Genomic DNA, 14,071 nt, shown 5'->3' with positions numbered 1-14,071 from the left:
TATAAACGGGGAACCTCTGTAGTTCTATTTTCCCAATAAAAATGGTTTGAAGGCGATTCTAACCGCAAGCAGCGAGCGAAACCAGACACGATTAGTGCGACATCTTCCGCGTGATGCCTCTACAGACTGCACACTACATAGTTGTAGCCAAAAGTTCCACCCACAGCAAATTCTACGCTCACATCATGGGAGGGGTGGCTGATCGACGCCACGGCCTCTGACCAGCAATGGAGAGTTGAGCGCGCAGAGGTCGAAGCGATCACATACGTGGTCCAAGACGAGGGACGCCAGAGTAAAGGCCACGTTCAAGCACATTTTTAGAAATGAATGTTTTTTTACTACTTGTGCTGCTACCACTGGTACGTTGTATTGCGACATAGTAGTGTGAGAAAGGCAAACAGATCACTTGAGCGGAAACACTTTCGCCTGCAGATTTGTCCTCGTAACTCTCTTCATGCACCCTGCAGGTATTAAAAAACTGCAATGACTATGACATTCTTGCTATTTGGAGCGAACCTACTCCTAGGAATCTTGACAACAGTGAGTATTTAATTTATCATTTATTTATTTATTTATTTATTTATTCATTTATTAGGACGTCAACGGCCCCATTGAAGGGGTATTACATGAGGGGTGGGGTATTCAGCAGTACATTTCTTCGATTTCTTGAAGTTTCGTGAGATGAAGGGAAATCGATCGTGCACTTATGGCGCTCGTTGTTTATTTAAAGACATGACATAGTAATGAGTTTATGCTCTTGCAAAGCACCCTAAACAGCCTAATCAGCGGTAACGAATAGACTTATTATTTATGGCTGTCTCAGCTGGCTGCGAGCTGCCAAGAATTATGCAGGCACTTTGGACTTCAAACCGTTTTTAAAAATAAGCTTCACCTTTAGAAATCGTGTTCTTTGCTATCCACTCTGTTAGACTTTTAACGGTGAATGTGGCCCACTACTGCTTTGATCAGTACGTTCACCACTTAACGTTGTTGTCCCTGTGCAGAATGATATTTAAAAGTGTATGACTAATTCTAAAGAGCGCCGCGCAATCTCTGTTTTCAGCTGAGAGCTCAAGAGTTGGACTACGTTGACATCGGCAAGTATTGCAGGTTTCTATAACGAATATCCGAATATGAGTCTTGCACAGTATGAAAAGAAAATTTTCAAATGACTAATAAAGTTTAAAAGACCACAATGTGCAATTTGTTCTCCAAATTTTCAAAAAAAAACAGGAAAAAAGGGTTATCAGGCAGTCGTGTAGAGATTATTTTTTTTTTTTACCGGCTCGTAGGGCAAAAATTACAGTATTTCCGCCACTACTTTTCTTGAAGTAATTCCCACGAAACTGCACCTCTTAGAATTTTACTTCTAGAACATGATACTTCTTGACTTAATAAAGTCGCGGTTATTGAATTAGCACTTAAATAGTAAAGCACCGGTGGAAAGTTCAGTAAATCTTCATTAATGATCCATGAAAAAAGGCTTAGCGCAAACCAAGACCACGAACGAAGAACTGGTACACACACCACAGGCTCTATGGTGTATGAATCTGTTCTTTACGCGTCGTCTTGCTTTTGCGCTAACCCGCGTGCCATGAATTCAGTATAACGAAACAAAGTTAACAAGCGTCTCTCCTATTGCCGAAACGTCGGCTAGCGCACTGAGGCTCCCAATGAAGGATTTTACCCTCTGCTTTGTGTTTTCAAGAAACCCACCTTCCTGCTCTCTGTATACAACACGCCCGGTAAACCAGACACAGTCCATTTAAGTTAAGAACTGTTATGTTAGTCACAAAGGTATTTATCAAAGATTGATAATAATTGGTCTTTAGGGGGGAAATGAAATGGCGCAGTATCTGTCTCATATATCGTTGGACAACTGAACCGCGCCGTAAAGGAAGGGATAATGGAGGGAGTGAAAGAAGAAAGGAAGAAAGAGGTGAGGTAGTGGAGGGCTCCGGAATAATTTCGACCACCTGGGGATCCTTAACGTGCACTGACATTGCACGTTAAAGATCCCCAGGTGGTCGAAATTATTCCGGAGCCCTCCACTATTATCAAAGGTCTGCAGATCTCTAGTTGATGTTAAATACGTTGCCGGAGAGAGTGTTGGTAGTTTATTCAGACAATGTGGACAAAAAAAATTTAATTTTAAATGCTGCAAGGTCGGGTCGCATGATGCCAATGTTTTAAAGCTACGTCGGGGTTTTTGAACGTTTTATAAAGCGCTTTGTCTTTCTATACTTTTAAAACATTAACTGGTGGGACCGCTAGCCACATTTAACTATATCGTAGCAGCATTTTACAGGTTGCAGCTCGCAGGAAGGTCAGCTGTTGCTATTAGCCCGTTCGCACGGCATTTCATCGCATTCTGTAGTTACGTCTCAGTTAAAAGCGAAAATATCCCAAAAGTGAGAGACGCGCACTTGGCTACGCTGTACTTCAATACAAATTCAGTTTGGCTAGCAGGTGCACTTCGCTTGGGAAGTGCTTAGTGCAAACAAAATGCGAAAGAAATAAAAAGGGACAACCATAAACGCTTGTGGTCGTCCCCTCTTGTCCGATTGATGTTTTGATCGCGCTACCGTTTTTTCAGACAAATTCGCTACTGAAGAATGGCGCTACATTGTGATGTCCAGCCAAAGTGGATTTGTAATCTCTAGACGGGTATTTCCATTTCCCTATTCCCCCCCTCCCCCCCCCCCCCCCCCCCCCCTGGCAGGATTCGAACCTTACGCTGCTCTAAAGCCAGTGGGAAAGGACAGGCCTGCTCACCGGGGCGAATATCCATGGGTGGTACGGCAAATCTCTTCACATTCCCCCGCGTGCGATACACAGACTAAAAACATTTGTTTTTCTTGCGGCAGGATGAGAGATAAGTTAGGAGGTGAAAGAGATGCTAAAAAGCACAAAACATCCTAACCTAACCTAACCTAACCTACTATGAAGAGCACGGAACACCTACTTACAGCTATGAATTTCCACGCACAGATGATAAACACGCAGAACTGGAATGTTCTTGTTGTGACCTCGGGGGAAGGCAATGATGATGACGATGCCCTCAGGTTTACTGCCACATGAAGCAGTTAAGACGATTCCTATTCTTCTTCTTACTTACAGACTGCCGATTAAGATAAAGGAGAATTCGCTTGGTGCATTATTTTCCGCAAAGATAATTTATCCCTTTTTAAGCAGATATTTTGATAGCTCAGTAAGGCATATTGCCGGGCTAGTGGATTTAGCATTTTGAAACATGAAAAAGACATCGTTGGCGCAAATAAATTCACACACAAAATAGTGGCGCCTCTCTATTGCTCCTTATGTATTTTGTGCGTGTGAAGTTATTCGCGGCCAGGTGTTTTTTCCAAGTATAAAAATTTTCATAGCGTGCTGACGTAGTTGGCCCCATTGTTATACTTGTCAACAAAAATATTTTGACGTGTGGCGTTCGTCACCAAGTTGGTCACGACCACCAGTATTTTTCATATGGCCACTCGAACGCCTGGGGACACCTCTCAAAAACGAAAGACTAATTTAGCGAGAACCTGTTTTTTATGACCGCAGAAAAATCTCATATCCAACAATTCTGGACAAAATCATTTTTGAGCGGGAAACCATTGATGAATGCAAGTTTTTCGTACAGTGTTAGATATCACTATAAAAATCAGTATATCTGCAGATCAACCGATGAGATTGTCTAATTTTTTCTGTTAACGTTTTTGCCGTCGTCAAAAGCTTTTTTCCTCATTGGTTTTCTATGGTAGGCTTTAGTGTTCGATGCGATCGATGGAAACACATTAAAGGAAATATTTTGCTGCATGTAAAAAGAGAGGGCCGTTACTGCCAATATTTTTATAACAGCGTTTTACAATTTTAATAATAATAATAATTGGTTTTTGGGGAAAGGAAATGGCGCAGTATCTGTCTCATATATCGTTGGACACCTGAACCGCGCCGTAAGGGAAGGGATAAAGGAGGGAGTGAAAGAAAAAGGAAGAAGAGGTGCTGTAGTGGAGGGCTCCGGAATAATTTCGACCACCTGGGGATGTTTAACGTGCACTGACATCGCACAGCGGGTTCTTACAATTTTCTAATTTCAATATTTTTGAACGAGATTGTTGGACATGTTCAGTTTATTCAAGAATTCATTTCGTCGCATATGAGTTCGAGATGAGGTCCCAGACTGAGGTTTCAATTTTTTTTTCCTTAACGAGTCGGGCACATGTGTGTCATTTGGCGTGCACTGGTGGGCAGAAGGTCTAAGAAAGTGGTTTGGACACCGCAGTTTCTTTCATTACCGATTACTGCATGCAATATGCTAAATTATTTCATTGCCGTCCAAGATTCTAGAAACGTTTGTATGTAGCGCAAATACCATAATGTGCTCCGTAAGATGTTAAACCATGATGGAAAAACAGCACCTTCTTTATGCGGTGTAACTATGGAAGGTTTTTCCCAAAAAATTTTCGCCTATTCTGATTGAGTCGCTCTTCACTCTTTTATTTGGTAGTGCTGAGAGAACTGGAAAATAATGTTCTCTTTTATTCTACTTTTTGCGAGGTTTACCTCACTGTCGAAGCAAACGGGGGCACATTCGGCTGTGGAGGAAGCATTATAACGAAATTCCACGTCCTGACAACTTCAAGATGCATAGTAAACAGGTGAGTAGGTTTAGTTCGCTCAATTATTATGGCGAAAAAATTAAAGCCTCATTTTAGCTGTCTACTTTTCAGCAATATTTATGCCGCCAGGAATCCAAAATGGGTAGCGTTTTTGCATTATGAGTTTTTGCACAAAACTGCCCATGGCTCGATATTCATGGCCTAAATAAATTCAGTACGCAATACAGGCTCTTGCTTGGTACGCGATAGCACGTTCCTGTTTAATACATTGTTTATTTCCTACAATTAAACTCTCAAGATATGTAGAGAAAAAAAGATACCCGAAAGCACTTAAGTAGTCTTGTCACGCCCCTATATCCAAGGTGGCAGAGCATATTTCGCGGATGAAACTTTCGCCCTTGCCAAAAATACTTACCAGGATTCATGCTAAAATTGGTAGTGCCTACGCACAACAAAAGCTCAAGACTGTATAACTAGCATCTCGTACGGCATGCCAGCTGAGAAAATTTACGTGAATATTGCTCCCTGGAGTTTACAGGACCGAGTTGAATCACTTTGTCATTACAATGCAGCATGCTTTTAACACTTCGCAGCCCGAACATTAATGTCTTATAGGAAAAAATAAACCTGCGTACCAAAAAGCAGCCCTCCTATTAAGGCGCCCCCGCCGCGGTGGCTCAGTGGTTAGGGCGCTCGACTACTGATCCGGAGTTTCCGGGTTCGAACCCGACCGCGGCGGCTGCGTTTTTATGGAGGCAAAACGCTAAGGCGCCCGTGTGCTGTGCGATGTCAGTGCACGTTAAAGATCCCCAGGTGGTCGAAATTATTCCGGAGCCCTCCACTACGGCACCTCTCTCTTCCTTTCTTCTTTCACTCCCTCCTTTATCCCTTCTCTTACGGCGCGGTTCGGGTGTCCAAATATATATGAGACATACTGCGCCATTTCCTTTCCCCCAAAAAACCAATTATTATATTAAGGCGCAAGGTTTCAATTTCATTACCCTCAAGCGGGTTATTAGGCATGCATTGTTGTGCACCATCCGAAACGTCTAATGGAAAGGTTTCTAATTCCAATGAGTGCGTTGTGCGCCTCTTAGAAAATTCGGCAGCTATGGCTCGTTGAGTCTCTTATATAGTTTATAGAATGTGTAGTGTCATCTGGGGTTCATGGTTTTCACTACAGCGGCAGAAGGTGCGTTCCTAAAGGCGTGGAAGATTACGCCACTATCCTAGTTTAGCGCACGCGCTGGATACCGGATACCATGCACGCGATGGAACCCGATTCGCTGTGATTTTGTATTGTTTTGTGAGCGGTATGCCCAGTCTCCTGTGGCCCGACATTTCCAACCATACTGTGTAGAAAAGAAAGCACAATTGATAGAAGAGACGTTCCAAACTGATTGCTTACGCCCGCGTTCTGGAACGCACGAAAGTATAACCAAAGCTAGCATTCGTCCGCAGTACATGGCACCGAAAACAACACCTGACAGGTGCGCTCGTCCCTGATTTTATTTCATACAGGGGACTGCCGGTAAAAAGGATTCAAGTCAGCTACGGAAGCAATTTGCTGGCTAACACAAAGAAAGTGGATGCGGAAAAACTTTATGTCCATCCTGGATCATCATCGGAATACGGCGTTGCGATCCTGCGGGTGACATCTTCCATTTCCCACTTGTCATTTATTTATTTTTTACTGCTTTCATTGATCAGCTGGAGAGAAACCCGTTCCAAGTGTGAAATTAGGGCGAGAGCAAAATTGTCTTAAAAAGATGCAGTAAGTCTTCGGGTGAAACATAAACAATATAACAAAGGGTTTGTGGGAAAGCCATGGGGGAGGGGGGGGGGGGACATTGCGTAAACTCTCGTTTCGTCGAAGGCTATGTAAAATCAAGGCACTCGTGCTGGTTTTGAAACGGCGTGTTTTCTTTCCTGAAGTGGTGATGAGTGTATTTTTGTGTTTTCCAAAATATCAACTACGTTCGGCGGCGAGCTGTTGCCAGCGCTGATGATACCAACAAAAAGTCGTATTAAAAAACTGGCTGCCCATCTGGCAGTGTAGCACGGGCGTACTCATGAAAAGCACTTCTGCAAAGGTGAAACGCTTTGTAGTATCTCCCAAACAACTGGACCGGGAATTTCGTTCAAGGAGTCCTCGTTTTTGCTCGCTTCTGGTCTTGAAGTTAAGCAGCCCGCATTGCCCTCCTTTTGTTTTTACACCAAGGTCTGCCACGTGGCACACATAGAGGCTGTCGATAGGCTAAAGTAAGTCGCGGAAGCTGTTCTCTTCCAGAAAATTCAGCATGTTCCGGCTCTTAGCGTTGTCCGTTGGCCGCAGTAAAAGGTGTTCCTCCCTCGTAGCCTTAAGTACAACTTCCAGTTATGGTCATGCTCTTGAGTCCTGCGTTCCTCGTCACGTCCACAAAAGGTGGCAAACATCCAGCTCAACTGCCGGCGTGGAACATTTGGTACGGGGGTGGTCAAAAGTTCCCAGGCCATAGGGTCTACTTTTCAGCACTGTATCCTGACACTTAAGATGTCTGTAAAGCTATCAAGGTTTTCAGAGGTGAGAAGGATACTTCTCCTACCCTGTACTGAGATTCAGACTTTCGGGGGCATAGGAACTGCACGAATATACTGCCCAAAAGCAGGCCCTGTGGCCTGGGCCCTTCCGACCACCCCTGTACATGAGCTGGGCACTGCATCTTCCTGAGAGCCCCATCGGAAGGTCATCGATGGGGTAAGGGGCGCTGGGGCAAAGGAGCGGGCCAATTGGTGCATGATTATAGACGAGAATCTTGGGTCTATATTTCTTCTAGTCGCTGACCTGTTTTTCGAGTGCTGTTTCGCTATACTTCAAATTTTGCCATTTTATTCTCAGTTTGCTTTTATTCGCGCTGAATTAAAGAATGTTATTTTTTAAAGGAATCCCAATGACCTGCTTTTATTTCTCCTAATTTACTGACGAGCTCAAATTGCGTGAGGACACAGCCCGACTCAAATGCTTCGGAATCTGCCGAAGGACAGGCTTCATCCCCGATGTACCGTTTCCAACAGTGCATGTTCCCCTGGCGACTTCATCCTTCACCCCTTCTTACTGTCTTCTGCATGTGCACGCAACCGTGCTTCTCGATTGTTGTTGTTGTCCTCTCTTGGAGTGGCACATACCAACAGCGGAGGATTGGCCAGGGTGCGTTGCACATCCAAACAGTTGTGAAACATTGACTCGTTTAAGGCAGACAAGTTTCAATTTTCTGCTAAAGAAAATACTTCTGAAAATTATAACTAACAAAGGAGTGTCCCTGACTCAGTGATGAAACTATGCAGATATAATCGCACACTGGTTCTAGGACATATACGCTGGCGCTTGCTCCAAAGGAGAGAAGAACCGGAATAGAACGAGGAAGCCCGGTCTTAGAAAGAGAGAGAATGAAAAGCGTTTAATGCATAGAATGGTTGGGTGGGCCCTCATTCCAGGAGCCCATTGGCTTTTGCCGCCGCTCTTACCCGGTTCACCATCGAAAGCTGATCCTCCGAATGTGTGCTGGACAGCGCCTCCCAGTGCTCAGTTGTTGAGTTATTGAATCGTGGTATAGCTGGGTTTTTCTGGCATGCCCATATCATATGGTATAAGTCAGCCTCTTCACCGCATAAGGCGGAGTACGGATCATGCGAATTTGTAAATATATAGCTGAATTCGACAGGATTTATATTAGTATATGTCTTCATGTGCTTCTTTCATCTTCGTCATAAATCTTTCGGCTGGCTGGAGCTCGCACCACGCTCCTTCGAGTTGCCCGAGTTACTCCTAGGCATCATCATCATCATAATCACAATTATAATCATCACTAGCCTGACTACGCCCAATGGAGGACAAAGGCCTCTCCCATGTCTCTCCAATTAACCTTGTCCTTTGCCAGCTGCGCCCATCCTATGCCTGCAAACTTCTTAATCTCATCCGCCCACTTAACCTTCTGCCGCCCCCTACTACGCTTGTCTTGTCTTGGAACCCACTCCCCTATGAACGCCTTTTTCGATAGCGGGGCATCTACTGGTAACGCACTTAAAACGCCACCCTTTATCCGGTGTGGTCAGACATAAGATGAACATTAAAACTTTTCCTCCTCCTCCTCCGCTCTTTATCCAGGTAAAACAACCATTCCAGTTCAGCATTGATGTTCAGCACGTAAAGCTGCCAGAGGGAACTCATGAATATACCGGGGCACGTGTAGCTGCTCCCCTGTGGTCCTCATATACGTCAGGTACGTCCCATGGTCTTGATCTGTCTAATGAGTGTTAAAGGGGCTCTGAAACGCCTTCCGAGGAGAGCACATTAACTCACTTAATCACTGCACTGCGTTGCCATGAAAACCAGAGCCAAATAATACTCTTCTACACGCAGCAGACGACCCACAATCACGCGTCAAAGTTGGCGAGCCCTTCCCGGTGACTTTTTCATGCTCGCGCCCTCCTCCGTCCCCCGCATCTGCGTAGACAAGGAGAGAGGTGGCCATTGGTTAGATTCTTTCAGACGTCAGGCAGCTACCGTGGCCGCGGCCAATAAGCCGCTTAGCTCCGGCGGGTCGGCAAGCTCCGCTCCCAGAGGAGGTCGGCGAAGGAGCGCCTGCCTTCCAGCGTGCAAAAAGTGACGAGAGGAGAGGGAAAGGCGCGAAGGCACTGAAATTCAAATTTTAACTACAGATAACTTAGGTTCTACCAAGCGGATTGAAAAAATCCTTGCTAGACACTATTCTTGGAGCGGCGTGCTTCAATATCCCAGGTATGTCACAACTTTATTAGAGCCCCCTTCACAGCCCCTTTAAGTGAACTGGCCTTTCATGTCCACTCCTGACTGCAGTGAAATTATTAGGGCGACTTGTAGGTTCTAGCCTCTGGTTTCAGCCCTCTAAAGTTCTTCAGTTCATTCCGAAGCAGCTGCGAAACTGAAAAGAGTAATCTTCACTCGCTAGCATCTTTCGCACCGCTTTCGAAACGAGCACGTCTAGTACACCGTTGTCTGTTTTCAAACCAATTTAACAATTAGGAAGTTTCACACGATAAATCGCCATGCCTGAAGTATACTTCATTGCGGGGTCAGCTAAGTAACGGCCTTGAAAACTAAAGTTGGCATTTGCTTAACTTGGATAACCCTGGAAATCAGCGAAAAGCTTCTGCATACAAGGTTACACACGTGGCTTCACACTACCTCATCGGATGTTCTTAAGGTCAAAGGTGAACCCAAAAGTCACACAATCAGAAAGGTCAAAGGTCAAGGTCAATTAAAGGTCATGGGTCAAGGCCAGGGGTCAAGGGTTCGACTCCATAACTGTACCACATATGGCATACACGGTTATCCCATGTTGGGCTGAACGTCCTTCAAGGTTGTTGTGCTGCCTACCCGAGGACTGCTTTACCTAGCGTGCTGAAGTGTTTGGCTTGAATATTTGCGGGGAAACAGTGGCGGTCAGGTGCTCTGCTGGAAGTTTTTGCCCTTTGTGTATCAAGTGTTTACTCATGTTGTCATGTTTATTTTACAAGTGACGAAGGAAACCATTGATTCTTAGTCGAACCTGTAGAAAAATAGCAATTTTGCAAACAACGATAAAGGCCGGATCGTCACCCCACTCCTAAATCGTCAAGGTTTCAAATGCAATGTACTGTGCAGGGAGCAATTGCTCCCTGAAGTTAAACAGGTATTTCATGGTCATAGTCATTCTTGCTGCCGCCTTCCGCCCGCGCCATGTGCATCATCTGAAGCCACTCTGCATTTACTATCCGTGTGCTGTATATAGCCCGCAGTCAGTGTAGGTGTTAAGAAATTTAGCTACAACGTTTTCCGATTTAAGACTTCATTTATGCCAAATATTAATGTAGAATCATTACAGTTGCCACACAAAAGCCCCGTTGGTACGTGGTGTCACAAATTTGCTGATTGCTCGAAAGCAGTCACGCGAAATTGTTACGTCCTGAAAACCTGCCTACCGAGGCAGGTGGCAACTCGCGCCCGAATTGTGAGCAACCTGCCCACAATGGCAGGTGGCCATCAATTAACGACTGTTCGAGAAAAGCCATGAGGCTTTGTGACTTCATGACAACCTGGCAAGACAACTTATCTAGGCAGGAACCTAGATTTATTATCGATGTAAAAAAACAGAAAACGATGTATCTGCAAATGTAGGTAGTGTCTCAGCATAGTCGACACCTTCTGCTGCTGCTTGTAATCCGAATAAGGCGGTTGATGAATCGACAATGGCACAGAGACTCGCGCAAACACACACAGAAGTTGCGACAGCAGCTGTGACAAATATGCTGTCGCATTACACACTTAGGACGACTTAAGCACCACTATACATGTTGCTTCTGTGCAATCCTTGGCTATGGGCCGAGTTTGTTTACCCCCTCAGAGTTTTAGGTTTAGCTCTTTGTTACATGTATATTCAATACTATGTCTTATCTCTTATAAAAATGGTCTATAGACGGTCATAGGCTGCTTATAGAATATATTGCCTCACTATATATATATATATATATATATATATATATATATATATATATATATATATATATATATATATATATATATATATATATATATATATATTTATAGTCTATAGACTGTCTATAAAGATATATATATATATATATATATATATATATATATATATATATATATATATATATATATATATATATATATATATATATATATATATATATATATATATTTATAGTCTATAGACTGTCTATAAAGAAAAGTCTACTAAAAGTGTACGACCCCAAATCTACATATTGTCTATAAGCTGTATATATGATTTGTATTGCCTATTGACTGTTGTATAGTGTTTATTTATAGGTAGTCTATAGACTTTATAGAAGGAAGTCTATAGACCGTTTATAGAATGTCTAAAGAAATTTTAGTAAGGGAGGTGTCGAAGACTGGCTAGGCGCGTTTGCTTTCTTAGTTCACTGATAATAACTACTATGCCGTGTCTCACTACGCAGGACCTAAGGGTGCGACATACCTTGTAGCAATTTTTCAAACGATTGAACGAAACGACGTGTGCAAGAGGAGATCTGGACCACTCTACAGAACGGACATCATGTACTGCGCTAAACAATACCCGACAAAATCTGGCAAGGTATGTGATATCTTTGCGTTTCTAAAAATTATTTCGCCCGTTCCAACCACGAACACAAAAGAAGAACTAGAAATCTTGTGGCATACAATGCTTGTTCACACTGTTAGAGAATACAAAGCGGAGCAAAAAATTCAGAGGGGCTCTTCATTGACCAAGACTGCGGTGAGGCGAAAGGCTTTAGCGCGGCGTTGCTGCTTGTGTCGCTGATGTGTGGTGAAGGTGTAGATTAAAGAATACAAAGAGCGTTTAGGCGACATCCTTCCAGATCGGCGTTCAGGAGGCGTCTGGCAAGATTGCCTGTTGAGCGCTCCTCTCGAACGATGGTGGCGCCACTCAGTGACGTCACTCACTCATCAGCCACACGGCTTGATCATTTTCTTTGCGATGCCACCAGACTTGTCTCGGTTGATCGCGGCTGCGCGCAACTGCTTCCAGGTTGTTTCAGACTGTTGTAGTTGCTTTGGTGCCTTATCTCGATGACGTCATCAGTTTGACAGCTATAGTGTGACACTTCTGCGAACATCCCCGCTGGGGAATCATGAGCCTATAAAAGCATTCGCCTTAAAAAAAATAAAACATGCTGCTGAAGTTCCTGACCTGCTTTTCGTTGAAATACTATTGCCATCCAGAGACCTGCTGCAAAGTTGATACCGAATATGATCTAGGGCGGGAACTAAAGAAGTCAAAAGCGATTTCGACACTTAGTAGCGGTGCGATGGACTATTTGTAAAGCTGTGAGATTCGTATTCAGGGTAAAAAAAATGTACTCTGCAGGATCTTCTCCTAAGAGGTCAGTTCTGGCTGTGGCACACACCGGAAGATAACTTTAGACTCCTAGAGGCGAGCGACACTCCCGACGAGACGCGAAGTGGTCTGAAAACAAATCACCCACGTATAAAGCTTTGCGAATAATCGGCGCAAAAAGTGGAAGCTCCAAATGGATCGACGCGCGCTTACACATTCACGCCTCGCGTTGCATTTGGTATTAATAAAACGTTAGTCCACAGTAGAAAGCAGTAGGCGAGAAGCTGAAAAGCATGTCTGGTTCACATACACACCTTAGTATAATCGCAGACTGCATAGCCTAGCGCAACACTGCATCTGTATTTCACCTTATACAAAAAGCTCTGCCGTCTTTACCAAAGGCCGGGTAGCGGGACCGTTTTATCGACCGAACCAACATGGCGGAACTAGTTCTGGGAGCACTAAGAGAGGGCGCTACGCGTTTGACATGCCGCCTATTTGAGTCTGCTTGTGAAAACCGCTTGTGGCACCTTTTCCGATGCTTTTATGCTTTATAAAATTTTTCTTTTCATTAAGTAGTGTTCTAATGATGATGATGATGAGTGTTCTGTCGTTAGAGCGCGGTAAACAATTGACATAAGCCAGGATCAACTTGCCCTCATGATCTGTTCAATAACGAACACTCTTGATAGTCTCCAAAAGACTTTGAGTGGAGCTCCTTTGACACCTTGTCCTTGTCAACCATTCAGGGATTCTCTGGAGGGCCTTGGACGATTCACGGCAAGGATGGCCGCAGCGTGTTGATTGGCATGGGCTCTAGTATTACGTACGGTTGTCTACTACATGACGTCGTCATACGTGTGGACGCCTTCATGCCCTGGATACTAAGGACCATCCAAGGGGAGAATGCACAGAAGAAACCTCCGTCCAGCGGGAATCTGCTCGACCTCGCTTTGACACCGTACTACTTTTCATCGGACACGCCGGCTCTGGAGCCCGTATTCTACTGAATGTTGGGCATGCGGTGCGAATAAATAAAGTTTTCTACTGAAGAGTCTACTAAATATTAAGGTGAAAGCCCTTATAGAATCATGACTCGCCAGCGGGGATGTTCACATAAAAGTGTCGCACTAGTGCTGTTAATCAAACTGATGAACTGATATATATATATAGCATACAAGCTAAAAAAGAAATGAGGGGCTCGTCTGACAAACACATGAAGGAAGCCAACAGTCACCGAAACCAAAGGGCACAGGGGAATGTTTCTTTTTTTCTTAATTTGTCGTGCTAATCAGTGCGAGAATATTACTTCAATTAGTCTGTCGCTTAAAGAAAGTTACTTATAAAGCAGCAGAAAAAGAGCCATGCCGCTGGTAGGATCCGAAACCACGACCTCCGAATATCGCGTCCGGTGCTCTTACCAACTGAGCTACGGCGACGGCTGTCAAATCAGCTGCTCTCATGGGTATCTATGTTTCATGTGTGCAAACGAACCTTGAGAGTGTTCACCAGCGCCACCCTCGTCAATAGCGGTGGACTTTGGTGTAGTATGTCGTAACTGGGAACTCA

The 14,071-nt window shown here is 44.2% G+C and overlaps 1 protein-coding gene across 1 annotated transcript; it reads left to right on the top strand.

The window, feature by feature from the left end:
* Window positions 1-489: 489 nt before the first annotated feature.
* On the top strand, window positions 490-13,556 carry LOC144104532 (chymotrypsinogen B-like). The gene is made up of 8 exons (XM_077637612.1): window positions 490-540; window positions 1,064-1,097; window positions 2,723-2,796; window positions 4,561-4,661; window positions 6,144-6,273; window positions 8,767-8,881; window positions 11,622-11,758; window positions 13,252-13,556. Exons 1-8 carry the CDS (start codon window positions 490-492, stop codon window positions 13,510-13,512), a joined length of 903 nt encoding a protein of 300 aa, XP_077493738.1. The 3' UTR covers window positions 13,513-13,556.
* The last annotated feature ends 515 nt before the right edge of the window (window positions 13,557-14,071 follow it).

The sequence above is a fragment of the Amblyomma americanum genome, chromosome 9, assembly GCF_052857255.1.
Source record: "Amblyomma americanum isolate KBUSLIRL-KWMA chromosome 9, ASM5285725v1, whole genome shotgun sequence".
NCBI classification, from domain to species: Eukaryota; Metazoa; Arthropoda; class Arachnida; order Ixodida; family Ixodidae; genus Amblyomma; species Amblyomma americanum.
The sequence above is the reverse complement of the archived record's forward strand: the minus strand, read 5'-3'. Positions and strand labels throughout refer to the sequence as shown.

What these genes read in the sequence shown, in the direction of transcription:
- LOC144104532 (XM_077637612.1), top strand. Translation starts at nt 490, where the DNA reads ATGACATTCTTGCTATTTGGAGCGAACCTACTCCTAGGAATCTTGACA. An exon ending in GTTGGACTACGTTGACATCG is followed by an intron (nt 1,098 to 2,722) that starts GCAAGTATTGCA and finishes CCCCCCTGGCAG; the next exon opens with GATTCGAACCTTACGCTGCT. An exon ending in ACGGCGTTGCGATCCTGCGG is followed by an intron (nt 6,274 to 8,766) that starts GTGACATCTTCC and finishes CTCTTTATCCAG; the next exon opens with GTAAAACAACCATTCCAGTT.